This window comes from Calliphora vicina, chromosome 4, assembly GCF_958450345.1.
Source record: "Calliphora vicina chromosome 4, idCalVici1.1, whole genome shotgun sequence".
Classification (NCBI taxonomy): domain Eukaryota; kingdom Metazoa; phylum Arthropoda; class Insecta; order Diptera; family Calliphoridae; genus Calliphora; species Calliphora vicina.
Window position 1 is genome coordinate 65,889,733 of NC_088783.1, and position 15,810 is coordinate 65,905,542.

The 15,810-nt window shown below is 27.2% G+C and overlaps 1 protein-coding gene across 3 annotated transcripts in view; it reads right to left on the reverse strand.

Annotated features, from left to right (window-relative positions):
• LOC135959093 (phospholipid-transporting ATPase IF) overlaps positions 1-15,810 on the reverse strand; it is a 58,414-nt gene that overhangs the window by 20,504 nt on the left and 22,100 nt on the right. The window contains exon 1 of one of the 3 annotated variants that reach the window (XM_065510111.1): positions 3,309-3,503. The exons of the other annotated variants lie outside the window; for them this stretch is intronic. Within the exon in view, the coding sequence (XP_065366183.1) occupies positions 3,309-3,452 (144 nt within the window). The 5' untranslated portion in view covers positions 3,453-3,503. Of the gene's footprint in view, positions 1-3,308; positions 3,504-15,810 lie in introns of those variants that run through there. 3 annotated transcript variants of the gene reach the window in all.

Below are 15,810 nucleotides of genomic sequence, written 5' to 3' on the forward strand. Positions count from 1 at the left end.
CTATTTAAAATCAGCTAAAGAGGTCCACAAATGGCTAAGATATGAGGAAAAAACCAGGACAACCTCGATTTTTGACCTACTTTTGACTAATATCTGGATTACTAAGTCATTAATATAGACAATATGGATATCCAATAAGACCAAAAAGACCTTTGCAACGACGTATACAAGACCATAGTAAGTTGGACCTACAATGGGTCAAAATCGAAAAAAATATTTTTTAACCCGACATTTTTTATCACCAAAAAAAATTGGAAAAAAAAAAAAAAAATTTTAAAATTTAAAAAAAAAATAAAATTAAGAAAAAAATAATTTGGTGAAGGGTATATAAGATTCGCCACAGCCGAATATAGCTCTCTTACTTGTTTTAAGTTATGTTATTAAAATAAATATTTAACCTGAATTTGTTCGCTCGTTTTGCTTCTAAGTTCTTTACCACATTGCGATCTGGAACTTTATACCCAGCAGTAGCATTTAACTTTACGAGCTGCTTTTCTGATAAAAGTGTTTGGTGCTCTTCGAAAGAGTTGTTCAACTTATTTTGCCTTACAAATATTTGTTACAGCTTTTTCTTCCTGATCTAGATTTCCTTCCAATGTTCAAGTCTTCCTTATACTGCACAGTGGGGCAGAACCAAAATTTTTTGGAAATAAATATGGCATTTCTAAATTGCTAGTCAGATCGGGATAAAATTTGACATCGGCGTAGACAAGGAGTATTCGAACTTACGTTAATTAAAACGGACCCTACAAATGCTCTAGGGGCGGCACTATGGGGACTAAAAGTAGGATACCTTCGACATGTAACCTTTTTAAACACGTGCAATATTTTTTTTCCCAATCCGATTTCAAAGATTTTTATATTTTTGAAACACGCTCGTCTAGCTCTGAAAACACGTGCCTATCTCTTATAATTTCTGAGTTATATGCATTTCAAAAATGAAATTTTAAAATTTTTCCATACGATGTTCCGCAATTTTAAAAATATAGGGAATACTTTTCGACCAAATGGACACGAATTTTTTTGTTAGTTAGACAACTAAATTAGCAATAATATATAAAAGATTTTAGAGCAATATCAATTATCGATCCAAAAATAAACGATCTTCAATTTAAAAATTCAAAAAATTTTAGGTTTTTTGGGCGAAAAGGTGACTTAACTCTTTACGGAAAACACTTTGGTATAAAAAACATGTCCTATTTTTCGAATATGTCGCCCTTCGGAATTTGACAAATTTTTTATAAAATTTTCGACTTTGGGCCACATGTTCTAAAATCCCAAAGTTGGGATCAGAAAACGGAAAGCAGGTTTGGAAACCTTGATGTGTTCTCTATTTATCCATGAAGTATTTTCCCAGCCTCGAAGGAAATGTGGAACCTATGGGCAAAATTGTAAAAAATACCATTTTCGCTCCAAGTTTTAGGAATTGCGGGATTCCCTTTGATTCCCTTTGTTAATAAATAAAGATTTTATTATACATATATTACATATTTATTGAGTTTAAAACTGAAATTTGTATCAAAATTTTAATGGGATTGCAAATATTGGAACAATTTGATCCACATTTATTTAGATAAGTTAATTTTTGGTCTTTCCAAAAAAATTTCAAGTCTATATCCCAATTAGATTCAAAAATATGCAACTTTTAAAACTCCGTCCTTCAAAAATATTGACTTGAATTTTTTTTTTTTTGGGAAAACATGAATCAATCTCTTCATCTCTATTTATGGGTGATGAAAATATTATGGAACGTCTGATCTTGATGTTCTGGACATGAAAATACGAAATGATGTCAGCTGGACTATACTTATTATTCATATGGGCAATTCCACGAGAATCGCTACCACGACTGAAAACACAAAAACCCTTGAAACTTTTTTTCAAGATGATTTGAATAGAAGAAAATAGACAAGAATAATAGTTTAAACTGATTATATTTAATTTTTTAATGTTTTAGGTATGTTTTAGGATAAAATTGCGGCGAAAACTAGGCATCGAATTAGCTTGTAGTATGAAATTAATTTGACTCTGATTGTTTTTTTGCTATTGTCAAATTGTTTATTAAAACCGAATATATCTTTTCTATTAATTTTTATAGTTTTTGTATACATATATTTACAGAATATATATTGTTATATTATAAGAGAAAAACTGTCTCGTAAGGTATGTCACGTACGATATTAAGTTTTATTTATCCAAAGATTGTTTTTATTTAAATATGACGGATTGTAAAGGAAAAATTTTTCGTTTAGTGTATGAAATTAAAAGAAAACATAACGCCGTTTTATGTTACGTACGATATACCCTTATTTCACTCAATATTTTGGACAACAATATTTCGAAAGAACTTTTTATTATTTTAAAATATAGTACCCTCTGAATGGAACATAAAGACCAAATTATTTTTTAGATACTTTGCAAAATCGATTCCACTCTATAGGCGTACAAATGTGACGTACTATTATATGGAATTGCCCATATGTCGAGAGAAGCATTCAAGTGCCTTGATTTACTGTAATGACGTAGAAATTAGCTCACTCCATTTGATCTCCTCAATATTTACTATGGTTGTCATTCGAATAAAAATTATGCGAATAATCGAGGAAAAAATATATCTTTTATAAGAATGAATACGTATTTTCTACTATTCTATTAATCGACTGTTACTGATCGAATCATTTTTATTCTAAAGTCAAAAATGTTATTCATTCGAATAAAACATATATTTATTCCTTCCATATCAAACTTCATACATGACGGATGAAAGGTGATAGCCTCTAAAAAATGTTTTGTCAAACTTTTAACTAGAATCCACAAAACAATAGGAATAAAGAAAACTGCAGGAAAGGAGCATTAACGAAGGATATAGGAATCACCACAAACAGTTACAAAGGAGAAATTTGAGAAACTTAGTAGAGCCCTATGACCAAAAAATAGTTGAAGGAGTACGTAATTTTTAGATAAATATGTTACAATATAACAATTTGTGGTTTATTCCAAAGTTATCAATGCTTTATGGAAATATGTAAAGTAATATGATGTTATAAAAGTTATGAGAAGTTAAAAATAAATTTTTCTATTTACTATATTCCCAAAATCTCAATATTACGGAGTAATTTTTCACATTGATTTATATTACTATGCAAATAGTTATTCAAATAATGTTATTAACACTCCATATTAAAGCCCATATAAGAATATCTGATTTTTGTTTACAACAGTGTTATTCACGAAATTTGTATTTATTATTTTTAAATTGAGATATTTAATTTATTTATTTAATGTATCTTTTACAATTATTATTTTACCTTATGCCATTTCCACGATACACTCTCCTTAACAAAACTTCTTGTTGTGGCAGACTCATCTTTTGGCCACAATGTTACGCCATTTGTTGTAGTATTAACACGTCTATAACCGCTCAAATGATCATGGCGAGCCACGAAATTCATGTTGTTTTTACACTCTCACCCCAAAGCACTCAATTTATTTTACACAATTTTATTTTCTTTAATTTTTTCTCTGCTACGATATTAACGGAAATGTGATTTTAATTAGGATTAATTTTAATATAAAATTATTGGTTTAAGCAAAAAGAAAAAAGCCGAAATAGTAGTAGATAAGTAAGTAGTATAATTTAGTTATTTTGTTCGTTACTTGATGTCGAATAAAATTTTTATTTCCGCAAAAAATTTCACTTTATTATGCAGGCGGGTTATGCGTATCATTTGTTGTTATTGTTGGTTTGTTGTTGATTAAATTGTGGGAGATTTTTTCACTTTTTCTCTTTAATTTATTAAAAATAATAGTGAAATTAAGATTATTTTCTTGTTAATTTGTTAACTTTTTAATCTTTAACTAACATTTTGTAGTTGATGAATATTTTATTTGCTGGATTATAATAAACGCGGATATAAATATCTGTTTTTTTTTTAAAAAAATAAAAGGCTTACAAGTTTACAAATTGACGATCTAGTTAATACTGTTTTGTTTCTTTGTTGTCTTTAACCAAAAATAAAATCACACACAAATCTTTATTTGTATTTTTGTCTGAAGCAGCAGCAACAGCAGCAGTTTGAAAATCTGGGTCTAGTAGCAACAGGCAGCAGCGCGTCATGCAGCAGGGGAAAAAACTCTTTAAATCACAAGTCGGCATTAAGTAACTGAAGTGAACAACACAAATAAAAAGTAACTGTTAAATAAATATCTGTGTGTTTTGTCAGTATGTCTGTCTCTGTGTTTGGTGAATTGTAGTATATTTCATATTGTATCCATTAGATGCGCGAATTCATTGAATCTATTTACAACTGTAGGTATGTATGTTTATACGTAAATAAGTAGATATATCTACTAAATATGTATGTTTGTATGAATATTTATACCCGTACTGGTATTTACTTATTTCGTTGTAGCCGTAACAGTTATTGTTGTTTGCTCTATAGAGTATGACTTTTTTAACACTTTTTGATTTTTATTTTTTTTTTCTTCTTATAGTTTATTTTTGTTATTTGTGTTAAATACATATATAAAACATATAAAATTTTTGCACACTCGATTTATTTTATTCATTGACACTTTGCTTTTTTTTATTTCATTATTATTATTATTGTTATTAATATTACTCTGTTTTATTTTCTATCTATAAACTGTCTTTGTTAGAATATCAACGATATTAGGTAGTGCCATTTTTAAGTGAATTAAATACTAAAACAAATATTAAATGGGACCTTAAACAACACTTATGCAGATGTGACTTTTGGAAATAAGTTATTTTTTTGAAAAAGTACTTTTTTAAATAAAAGTACTTTTTAGTACTAGAATCATTAAAAACATCTATGTGCTGTTTTTCTATAGTGAACGAGTGCTTTGATTGGACGTTTTACATGTATTTTGTTTTTGTTACAATTACAATTACAAAACACATGTTAAATTTATTTCAAATGCACTGGTACTGTATGAAAAGAGAATAAAACACTTAAAATTTATGAATTTTTAATTGTTGGCAATTTTTTAGGATTTCATTCCATTAAAAATTATTCGAATAATCGGGGAAAAAATATTTTTATTCGAATGAATAAAATTGTTCAGTTTAGAATAAAAAAAATATTCGATTAATAATTGTAGAATAATCGAATAAATTTTTTGTCTAGCTAAAATTTTAACAAATATTTTATATAAATAGAAATATTGATATATTAAAGAAACAGTTCAAAATTTTTAATTTGTTGGCAAATTAGACAACCCAGTCGAATAAAAATTATTCAAAAAACAAGTAAGAAAGTATGGTCGGTCAAGCCCGACCATATAATACCCTACACCAAGTAAATGAGTAAAAATATTTTTCTTTTAAAATATCAATAATTTATATTTTTGAGTGATTTTTCGGAGGGGCCTTATATGGGAGCTATGATCAATTATGGACCGATCACCATAAAATTAGGTCGTGTGATTTATGTCTATATGAAAGTTATTTATGTTGAATTTTGTGTGTATACCAACATTTTTAAGTGATTTATGCACGTTAAAGTGATTTTCGGAAGCGGGTCTATATGGGAGCTATGACTAATTATGGACCGATCGTAACAAAATTTGGTGACATGAATTTTGTATATATAAAAGTTATTTGGAGCGAAATTTGTGTAGATACATAGATAAATTAAACATTTATGACCGATGAAGTCCAATTTCGAGGGAACATTTGTATGGGGGCTAGGTGAAATAATGGACCGATTTCAGCCAGTTTCAATAGGCTTGGTCCTTGGGCTGAAAAAGTAATATGTACCAAATTTGATCGAAATATCTTCAAAATTGCGACCTGTACTCTGCGCACAAGGTTTACATGGACAGCCAGCCAGCCAACCAGACGGACGGACGGACGGACGGACATCGTTTAATCGACTCAGAAAGTGATTCTAAGTCGATCGGTATACTTTAAGGTGGGTGTTAGACTAATATTTTTGGGCGTTACAAACATCTGCACAAACGCATAATACCCTCCCCACTATGGTGGTGTAGGGTATAACAAGGGAAAAAAATCATTTTTATTCAAATGAATAACATTTTTCTGTTTAGAATTGTCGAATAATCGAATAAATTTATTTTCAAGCTAAAATTTTATAAATTTTTTTAAATAAATGGAACTGATTTTTCTTCGATATTGGGCTGATAATAAGATATTACTTGACCAATTTATATGAATATCAATTAAAAATTCAGCTTTGATATGTATCTATGGAAATGAAATTCATTATAAACTAATTGACCGCCCCGGCTTCGCCCGGTAGCATTTACTAATGCTAGTTCGTCGAGTTTATCCAACCCTGCCTGTTCTTATTTATTTGCAAATAAAATATCTAAATTTGTACTGCATACTTTAGGGTTTTTTTTAGTACAGTGGACTGGACTCAAAAAAGCCGGTTTTAGACGTAATTTTTTTAATTTTTTTTCTTTACAAACCATCTCCTGAAAATTTCGAATGGAATAAAAAACATCAGCCAAATCGCTCCAGCCGTTCTCACGTGATGACATTACATACATGGACCATTTCATTTTTATATATATAGAAGGTATAACAGCTGATTTAGGTCATAGTCGGGCATAATCGACAGACTTTCTTACTAGTTTTTTATTCTTCATATATTTTTTGTATATTTCTTCATGATGCTTGCTCCCTTGGAAATAATTGTTGCCGCAATTTTTTCTTTTGGACACATATTACATTGTTAACATACAAACTATTAGAAATTTTCTGGTTTTAAATATACTATAGTAAATTATTCGAATAATATTTCGAATAAACGAGGAAATTTAAAAAAAATCAATAACTCCAATAATAAAAAAAATGGTACATTTTTATTTACTCGAATAATTGACAACCCTACAATTTATCAATGATTTTTTTATAATTTTACTTATTTTCTAAAACGTAACAAGTTCGCTTTTGTTAGTCCAGTTAAAAATTTTTGAATTTGGAAATGCGGACTTTAGTATTCTTTCCAAAAAAGAACATTAGTACTAATAAGAAAAAATTAATTGAGTACTATTTTGTAGAAATTTTAATTTCTTTTTTATGAAAAATAAATTTAGTAAAGAAAAGTTCTTTAGTACTATTTTGAATATTCTGGAAAAAGCACAAAAAATAATTATTTTCCTGTATAAACATGTTTATGAGATTTTAAATTAAAAAGTACTATTTTGTAAGATATGAGACAAAATTTGTAAAATTAAATATTTATGTTCATTTATGTTATTTGCTAATATGTATCTAATTCAGAAATATTTCGAAAAAAAAATATATAAATTGAACAACGAAGAAAATACTCGAGTATTCGAGTAAAAGCACCAGAAACTTAAATCTTTTAAATGTAAAAGAACAAATTAAAAAAGTACTTTTTTGTAAAATATAGGACAAAAGTTGTAAAATTAAAAATGTACTTCAGAAATCTTTCGTAATAAGTACTAAAATTGAGCTGCGAAAAATGTACTTGAGTACTAAAGTACCATAAATTTAATTTTTTATATAAAAAAGAAAACACTTCATTTCTTATCCAATATTTGTAAAGAAAAGTACTTTAGTACTATTTTAAAAGTATAAATATTTTTTGTATTATAAATTTAAGTGATTTCAGCTGAAAATTTTACATATTTGTTAAATTCAAAAGAAGGGATTAAAAAAAGTATTTTCTGTAAACCACAGGACACAAGTTTTAAAATTTAAAATGTATGTCGTTTGAAGAAATTTAATTCAGAAATATTTCGAACAAAGTACCTAAGTTGGACTACAAAAGTACTCGAGTACTATTTTTTAAAAAGTACCAGCATTTTAATTTGATTATGAAAAATGATGTGCTTCTATCCAAATTATTTGAAAAATGTAACAAAACGAAAAATTTATGAATTCTGTAAAAAAAGTACTTTAGTACAATATTGAAAATTCTGAAAAAAGGACCACACAGGAAATTTATATAAATGAAAAAATGAAACAGTATTTTTTATAAGATATAAGAAAATAATACATCAGAGTTATTTCGAATAAAAAGTTCGTAAAAAGTGCTAGAGATATAAACTCACATAAGTAATTTACTGGTAAAAAAAGTGAGATTTTTCCGAATAATAGTGAATATATAATTTTACTTTTTATGTCAGATCTGGGACAAAAGTTTTAATAAATTATGGTTATATAAAAAAAATATTTTAGTATTCCAACGAAAAAAGTACATAAGTACAATTACAAAAAAAGTACATAAGCATTATTTCGTGAAAAGTACCATATTTAAAGGCTTCTATGGAAAAAATATTACTTTTTTTGTATTTCTTTTGTAAAATATATGAAATATAAAACAAAACTGAAATTTAACGATTTTTTTTTAAAAAAATACTTTATTACATTTTAGTGTTTAAAATGCTTAAACACTTTTACGAAAAAAGTAATTGAGTACCTACTATTTTGAAAACAATTGAAAAATGTAATAAAACACAAATTTTTTAAATCTTTCTTCTACTTACTAAAAATAGTACTATTTTGAATAAAGTTTATATTTAGAAAAATGTTATGTTCATTTTCCTAAATATGAACTTTATTCAAAATAGTTAGATTTTTCAAAATAAAAAAATGTTGGGATGTTACATAATTATTATATGTATATATAAAAAAACGAGTAATAATTGATTTTGGAATACCATTTGGTTAAAGTACAAAAAAAGTGTTTTTTTTCTAAAAAGTACCCAAAACTAAGATTATTATAAAACATCTGTACGTGTTATGTAAAACAGTTCAATAATTTGAAAAAAATTAAATTTTGATAAAAGTACTTTAAATTTTGGAAAACGTACCAATAAGTTAGAATTTGTTAATAAACAAATTTTATATGAAAATTTAACTTATTTCTTGTACGCTTTAAGAAAAGTACTATTTTGTAAAAAGTACTTTTTAAAGAAAGAAGTGGAAGAGTAAATTTGTACCTTAATTTAGTAAATTAGTAAAATTGACTGAAAAATAGTTAACAATTTAACCCATTTAGACCAGTTAAGTGAAAAAACCCTTTTCACATCTCACTGTACTAGTATGTTAAAAATTATTGGCACACATTTGTTGATGGGTACTTAACAATTGAACCACTTGCTGTAAATACATACTTATTATTATTTAAATATCTTTGTATCTTGTAAATACCCATAAAGAGGCAATACAAACAACTGCAAACAGTAGCAGTTTTATAATATTTTTCTTAAAAAAAATAATAATTTGTTTATTTTCAATTTCCTTCTCGATGTTTTACTAAATAATTTTATTGATTTTAGTTACTTTTAAAATGATTTTTATGGGCTTTTAATTAGCACTTCATGACGATGACCAGGCATTAATTTTAATCTACAGCCAACCAATTGCAGATGTTTTTGCTTTAGTAGAGCAAAAAAAATATTAAATTAATAGTCTTACCAAGACTAGCTCGCTTGTACTTTTCCGATTAATAATTTCAATAAATGAATGAATTTTAACACATTTCGTTTAAAACTACATACAAATTCAAAAATTATAACAAAAGATTTCATTTAGTATCTCGTTACACGTACGAAATATTTTTGATTTATTCGAATTTAATTTCAATTGGCAACATACGGTATAATTCATTAATGGTTTTATTTATTGAAAACCTATTAACAGGTGTTTTTAATTTATGGGTATTTCACTTAATAATTGAAATCATGATGTGAATTTTACGCAATTAGCAACAATAATTTAATATTCTGAAGATTAAAGTCCACAAGGAGGTAAAATTTTAATATTTAAATAAACTGTATAAGAAATAATCTGATTAAATTGTCAATATTCAAATAATTTCTATTCATTTGTTATTGTTATGATGGTAAAGAAATCAATGAATAGAGTTGTTAAAATATGAGTTTGTAATTAGAATGTTTTATTGTCACGCCCACACAAAATATTAATGATGAATTCATTTTTAAATGTTTAAACAATTGTGAGCAGTTGAGGTTCAAAACCCCAAATTATATTTTTAATGCGTACAATTAAATTTAATAATCAACTAGTAAAAGACCTATATTCAAAATAAAAATTTGAAATATTTTCAGGTAAAATTTTTTTTTTTAAATTTTTTGGAAATTTTTTTTTCGAACTGTTTTTTTTAATTTTTTTTTGTGTTTTCAATAATTTTTTAAAATTTAGCGAAAAAAAAACTTTTGGTGAAAAAAAATATTCGTGTTAAAAAATATTTTTTCCGATTGTAGATCCAACTTACTATGGTCTCATATACGTCGTTGCAAAGATCCTTGAAATATCTATCATTAGATATCCATATTTTCTATATTAATGACATAGTAATCCAGATATAGGTCAAAAATCGAGATTGTCCTGGTTTTTTCCTTATATCTCAGTCATTTGTGGACCGATTTTCTCGCACTCGGGGTTAAATCCCTAGAATTCGTAATTAATTAATTTTTGCATTGCACAATGGGGCAGAATCAAAAATTTTGGAAATAAATCCGGCATTTCTGAACGGAAGTTCCGAATAAATGTAGATCAAATTGTTCCTAACATTTTAGTTTTTGAAACTCAATAAACATGTAAAAAATCTTTATTTATTAACAAAACTCAATGAACTTTTCAACGTTTTTTAAATTTGTCATTCTAAATAACAACATTTAAAAAAACATGTCAAAAGGTCAAAGGGAATCCCGCAATTCCTAAAAATTGGAACGAAAATCCCAAAATTGTTATTTCGATTCTTCGACATTTTTTAGAAACCGATTTTCGGTTTCTTCGAAATATTGCAATTTAATATAAACCGGTTTCGGTTTTTTTATAATAACCGGTTAACCGTTTTTTTTTTTAAAAAATATTAAAACGCCTAGTAATGAGAAGAAAAAGTTTTACTTATTAAAATAATAGTGATTAAAACAATTTGTATTACTTCTTTTATGCTTCACAAGGTCTTCGGTTCAAATTTGACCCATTTTGAAATTAATATTTAATTTTTTCTAAAAGTGAGTGGTTGATATTTTATGAGTTTTATTTAATTTCAACAACTACTTTAGGTTTATATAAAAATAAATTGGCAAAAAAAATATCTATAAACTTGTTTGGACTTAAGGTCTTTCGTTACGCTCAATTAAGTTACATTTTTTCAGAGCTTTTGTAGCACAACAATATATTTTTGGTATCTTTAATATACATCTGTCTCTTTTCATCATACTTGCTGAACCTTATACTTAAATGAAAACTGGGATTCCCCGGGTAAATACCAAAGCTATGCTTTTTTTGGAAAATTATCTTTTACTTAGTGTACTTGTAAGACATATAGAAAACAAAGCTTTCCAAATCACTTGTGACATTTGTCTAAATAACAAAGTCTTCTAAAATAGTTGAAGTATTTGTTTTAAATTTTTTTTTTGATTTTGAATATTTTTTAAAGTTTTTAATACACAGTTTTCACTCATAAACACACTTTTAGAAAAAACCGGCTATTTGGGGATAAATAGAAAACACATTAAGGTTTGAAAAGCTGCTTTCCGTTTTCTGATCCCAGCTTTGGGATTTTAAAACATGTGGCCCAAAATTTAGATTTTGATAAAAAAAATAGGTCACATTCCGAAGGGCAACATATTCGTAAAATAGGACATGTTATTTATAACAAAATATGTTCCATAAAGATACCTTACAGAAAAATGTAAAATTATTATATAAGATCTTAAAGAAAGTTTATATTTAATGAGCACAAAAAACAACAAAAATCAAAAATTTTTTGAATTTTTAAATTAAAAATCGTTTATTTTTGAATCCGTAATTGATATTTCTTTGAAATCCTTTGCATGTTATTTGCAATTTAGTTGTCTAACTAAAAAAAATCGAGTCCATTCGGTCCAAAACTATAGTGGGGAGGGTATAATGCGTTTGTGCAGATGTTTATAACGCCCAAAAATATTGGTCTAACACCTACCTTAAAGTACACCGATCGACTTAGAATCACTTTCTGAGTCGATTAAACGATGTCCGTCCGTCTGGCTGGCCATGTAAACTTTGTGCGCAGGTACATATAATTTTTTCGGCCCAAGGACCAAGTCTATTAAAACTGGCTGAAATCGGTCCATTATTTCACTTAGCCCCCATACAAATGTCCCCCCGAAATTGGACTTTATCGGTCATAAATTCTTAATTTATACATGTATCTCCACAAATTTCTCTCCAAATAAGTTTTATATATATAAAATTTCTGTCACCAAATTTTGTTACGATCGGACAATAATTAGTCATAGCTCCCATATAGACCCGCTTCCAAAAATCACTTTAATATACATAAATCTCTTGGTATACACACAAAATTCACCATAAATAACTTTCATATATACATAAATCATATAACCTAATTTTATGGTGATCGGTCCATAATTGGTCATAGCTCCCATATAAGGCCTACTTCTGAAAATCACTCACGAATATAAATTATTGATACACTAGCTGACCCGACAGACGTTGTCCTGTCCTAGTCAAAAAAATGCTTGTGTTCGATTTGTGAATTTGTGAGAAGTGGTTTGAAAAGGGCAAAAATAGTTAAAATGAAAAAAATATATTATTGAATGATAATTTTTATTCATATAGGACATAAATAAAATATACATAGAAGCAGAACTGAGAGACAAAGAACCTAAGTTTGTTGTCAAAAGCCTAAGTCTTGCGACAACAGAATACATGTAAATCAATGTACATATTTTGAGTTTTTAAATAAGTAATCGAATTTTGTTCTGAAAAATGAGTGATCACAGATCGAGCTGTTTTTCTTGATTAAACGCTTATTGGCCAAGTTATTAGCTAATTTAGATATTTTGAGTTTTTATATAAAAAATCGATTTTTGGTCAGCAATATGAGTGATCACCAGGGCAACCAAAAATATGCTCTAAAAAAAGTGTTTTATGCGCATAAAATATGCACTTAAAAACGAAAAATATGCTCTTAAAATATAAAAAATATGCACTTAAAAATAGTTGGTTATTGTTTGATTGCAAAATTTCATTAAAAAAATATATATGAAGTAAATAAAATATTGAGCTCATAAATTAAAATTGGTTATTATAGGATTAAATTTCGATTTTAGTGAATTTGGTACTGCATGAAAATAGTTAGATTCAATTCATTTTATTATATTTAGCAATAAATTACTATGTGGTTACTTAAGTTTTAAAAATTTTAAACTAAATCTTTGTTTTAGATTTCCGAGTTTCTTAGACAATCTTAATGAATTGATTTGTCTCATATTTTAAACTGCTTAATATTTCAAACTTTTTTTTAGTAATTAGTTGCATATATTTTATATTCTCAATCTATGTGTCCCAATGTTTATAGGATCCCTACTGAGGATGTACCCAATAAATTTCTCCAAATGTTTATATTTTATATGAAGCTTTAAAAGCTTTTTTATCATTTGAATAATGTTTCAAAAACTCTGTGAATAGCGTGTAATTTTTTGGTAAAAAATTGCAAAGGATTTAGGAGCATTCGTCATGTATCTAGATTAACATCTGAATTCGGCTTCTAAAATTAAAATAGAATTATAAAAGAGCCTTACAATAGTGGAATGATTAGTTCTGTTTAAGACTGCGGCAATTAAAAAAATTAAACATTTTTTTTCAAGTTTTATCATTTGGACTCAAAATACCGTGACATTTCCTATGTTTCTTCCTTTCTCATCCATTGTATCGTCTATCGATATCCACATATATCCACGCCCATAATAACATACAATTTTGGAATTATCTTTTAATTTTTTACGTATTTTTACTATTTCTTAATATTTGTGTGAGTATATTTTTAATTTAATTGAAATATATGGAAACTAAGCTCCCTTAAGTCAACGAAAACTCTATGAAGATAAGTCGATTATGGGTACTATATTATTTATTTAAGTAGCTTAGGCCAATTATCATTGTACCTTAACAAAATAGTAAAATATAGAAATGAAAACTTACAATACAAAAAATAGAATTATATCAGGAAAATAAAATAATGAAAAATAAAAGAAAATATGCAACAAAAATATGCAGTTATGAGTTAAATATGCAAAAATAAGCTATAAAACGCAAAAAATGCTAAAATATGCAGTAAAGGGCAAAATATGCAAAAATATGCACTAACAAATCGATGCCAAAATTCTTAAAATTGTCTGAAACAGATAAATAACTAACTCATATGTTTATTAGGGTGGCCCTTAATAAACGAAAGTTGGATTTTGGCCATTCTCACCCCCCAGTTTGGTGAACATTAGTAAAAAAATCATCCTGAAAAAATTTTAGGTAAATCGGTTGGGGTTAAGACGTGCCGCAAGCCCTCTGAAGTTTTGAGATGCATTTACAAGGGGAAAAAATTCATTTTTTTCAGTTTTTGTAAAAATTTTGCCATTAAAAAATTACTTTTGTAATTCAATTTAAAAGAATCGAAATGTGTACGTAATTGTCGTTCTAATGAGACATAAAAAACAGAACTCGGTTAAAAAATTTTAAAGTTATTAAAAATTCGCCAGGCCATTAACGTGTCTCAGGCCACTAGAACAAGAAATGTTGGAACAAAATTAACATATTTTGAGAAATATTAAAATAAAAGCTCATTTTTACTTAAAATATGTCCATATTTACTTGTATATGAGTTTTTGTCTTCGTAGGATACCGTTAACCTATTCTTAGGTATGAACAAAAAAAAATAATTTTTTTAACGGCAGTTTCAAAACTCCATTTTCAAATTTTTAAAAATTTTGTTAAACAAATTTCAGAATTTCAGATCATCTCATTGGGATTTATTAAGAGTATAATAGGGAATTAAATCGTGAAAAAATTATGAAAATATCTCTTATAGTTTTTCCGTACCTGCGATTTAAATTTTGAAATTTTCGAGAAAAACCAATTATTTGGCAATTTTTAGGCCAATGAGCTCTATTTTCTTACTCTTATGAATTTTAAGCAAAACTTAATTAGAATATTATAGTCCAGATAATTCTAAATATACTCTGAAACTTTTTTAATGGCAAAATTTTTACAAAAACTGAAAAAAATGCATTTTTTCCCCTTGTAAATGCATCTCAAAACTTCAGAGGGCTTGCGGCACGTCTTAACCCCAACCGATTTACCTAAAATTTTTTCAGGATGATTTTTTTGCTAATGTTCACCAAACTGGAGGGTGAGAATGGCCAAAATCCAACTTTCGTTTATTAAGGGCCACCCTAATGATTATACGACGCACATCAAAAAATATTATATTGCATATTTTTGGTTGCCCTGGTGATCACAGATCGAGCTCATTATTGGCCGAGTTATTAGCGAATTTAGACGTTTTGAGTTTTTATATATAAAATCGATTTTTGTTAGGAAATATGAGTGATCACAGATCGAGCACCTTTTCTTGATAAAACGCTTATTGGCCAAGTTATTAGCGAATTTAGATATTTTGAGTTTTTATGTAAAAAATCGATTTTTGGTCAGAAATATGAATGATTACAGATCGAGTCCTTTTCTTGATTAAAAGCTTATTGTCCGAGTTATTAGCAAATTTAGATATTTTGAATTTTTGGTCAGAAATATAAGTGATCACAGATCCAGCTCCTTTTCTTAATTAAACGCTTATTGGCCAAGTTATTAGCGAATTTAGATATTTTGAGTTTTTATATAAAAAATCGATTTTTGTTAAGAAATATAAGCGATCACAGATCGAGCTCCTTTTCTTGATTAAACGCTTATTGGCGAGGTTATTATCGATTTAAGCTATTGTGAGTTTTTATATAAGTAATCGAATTTTACTCTGAAATATG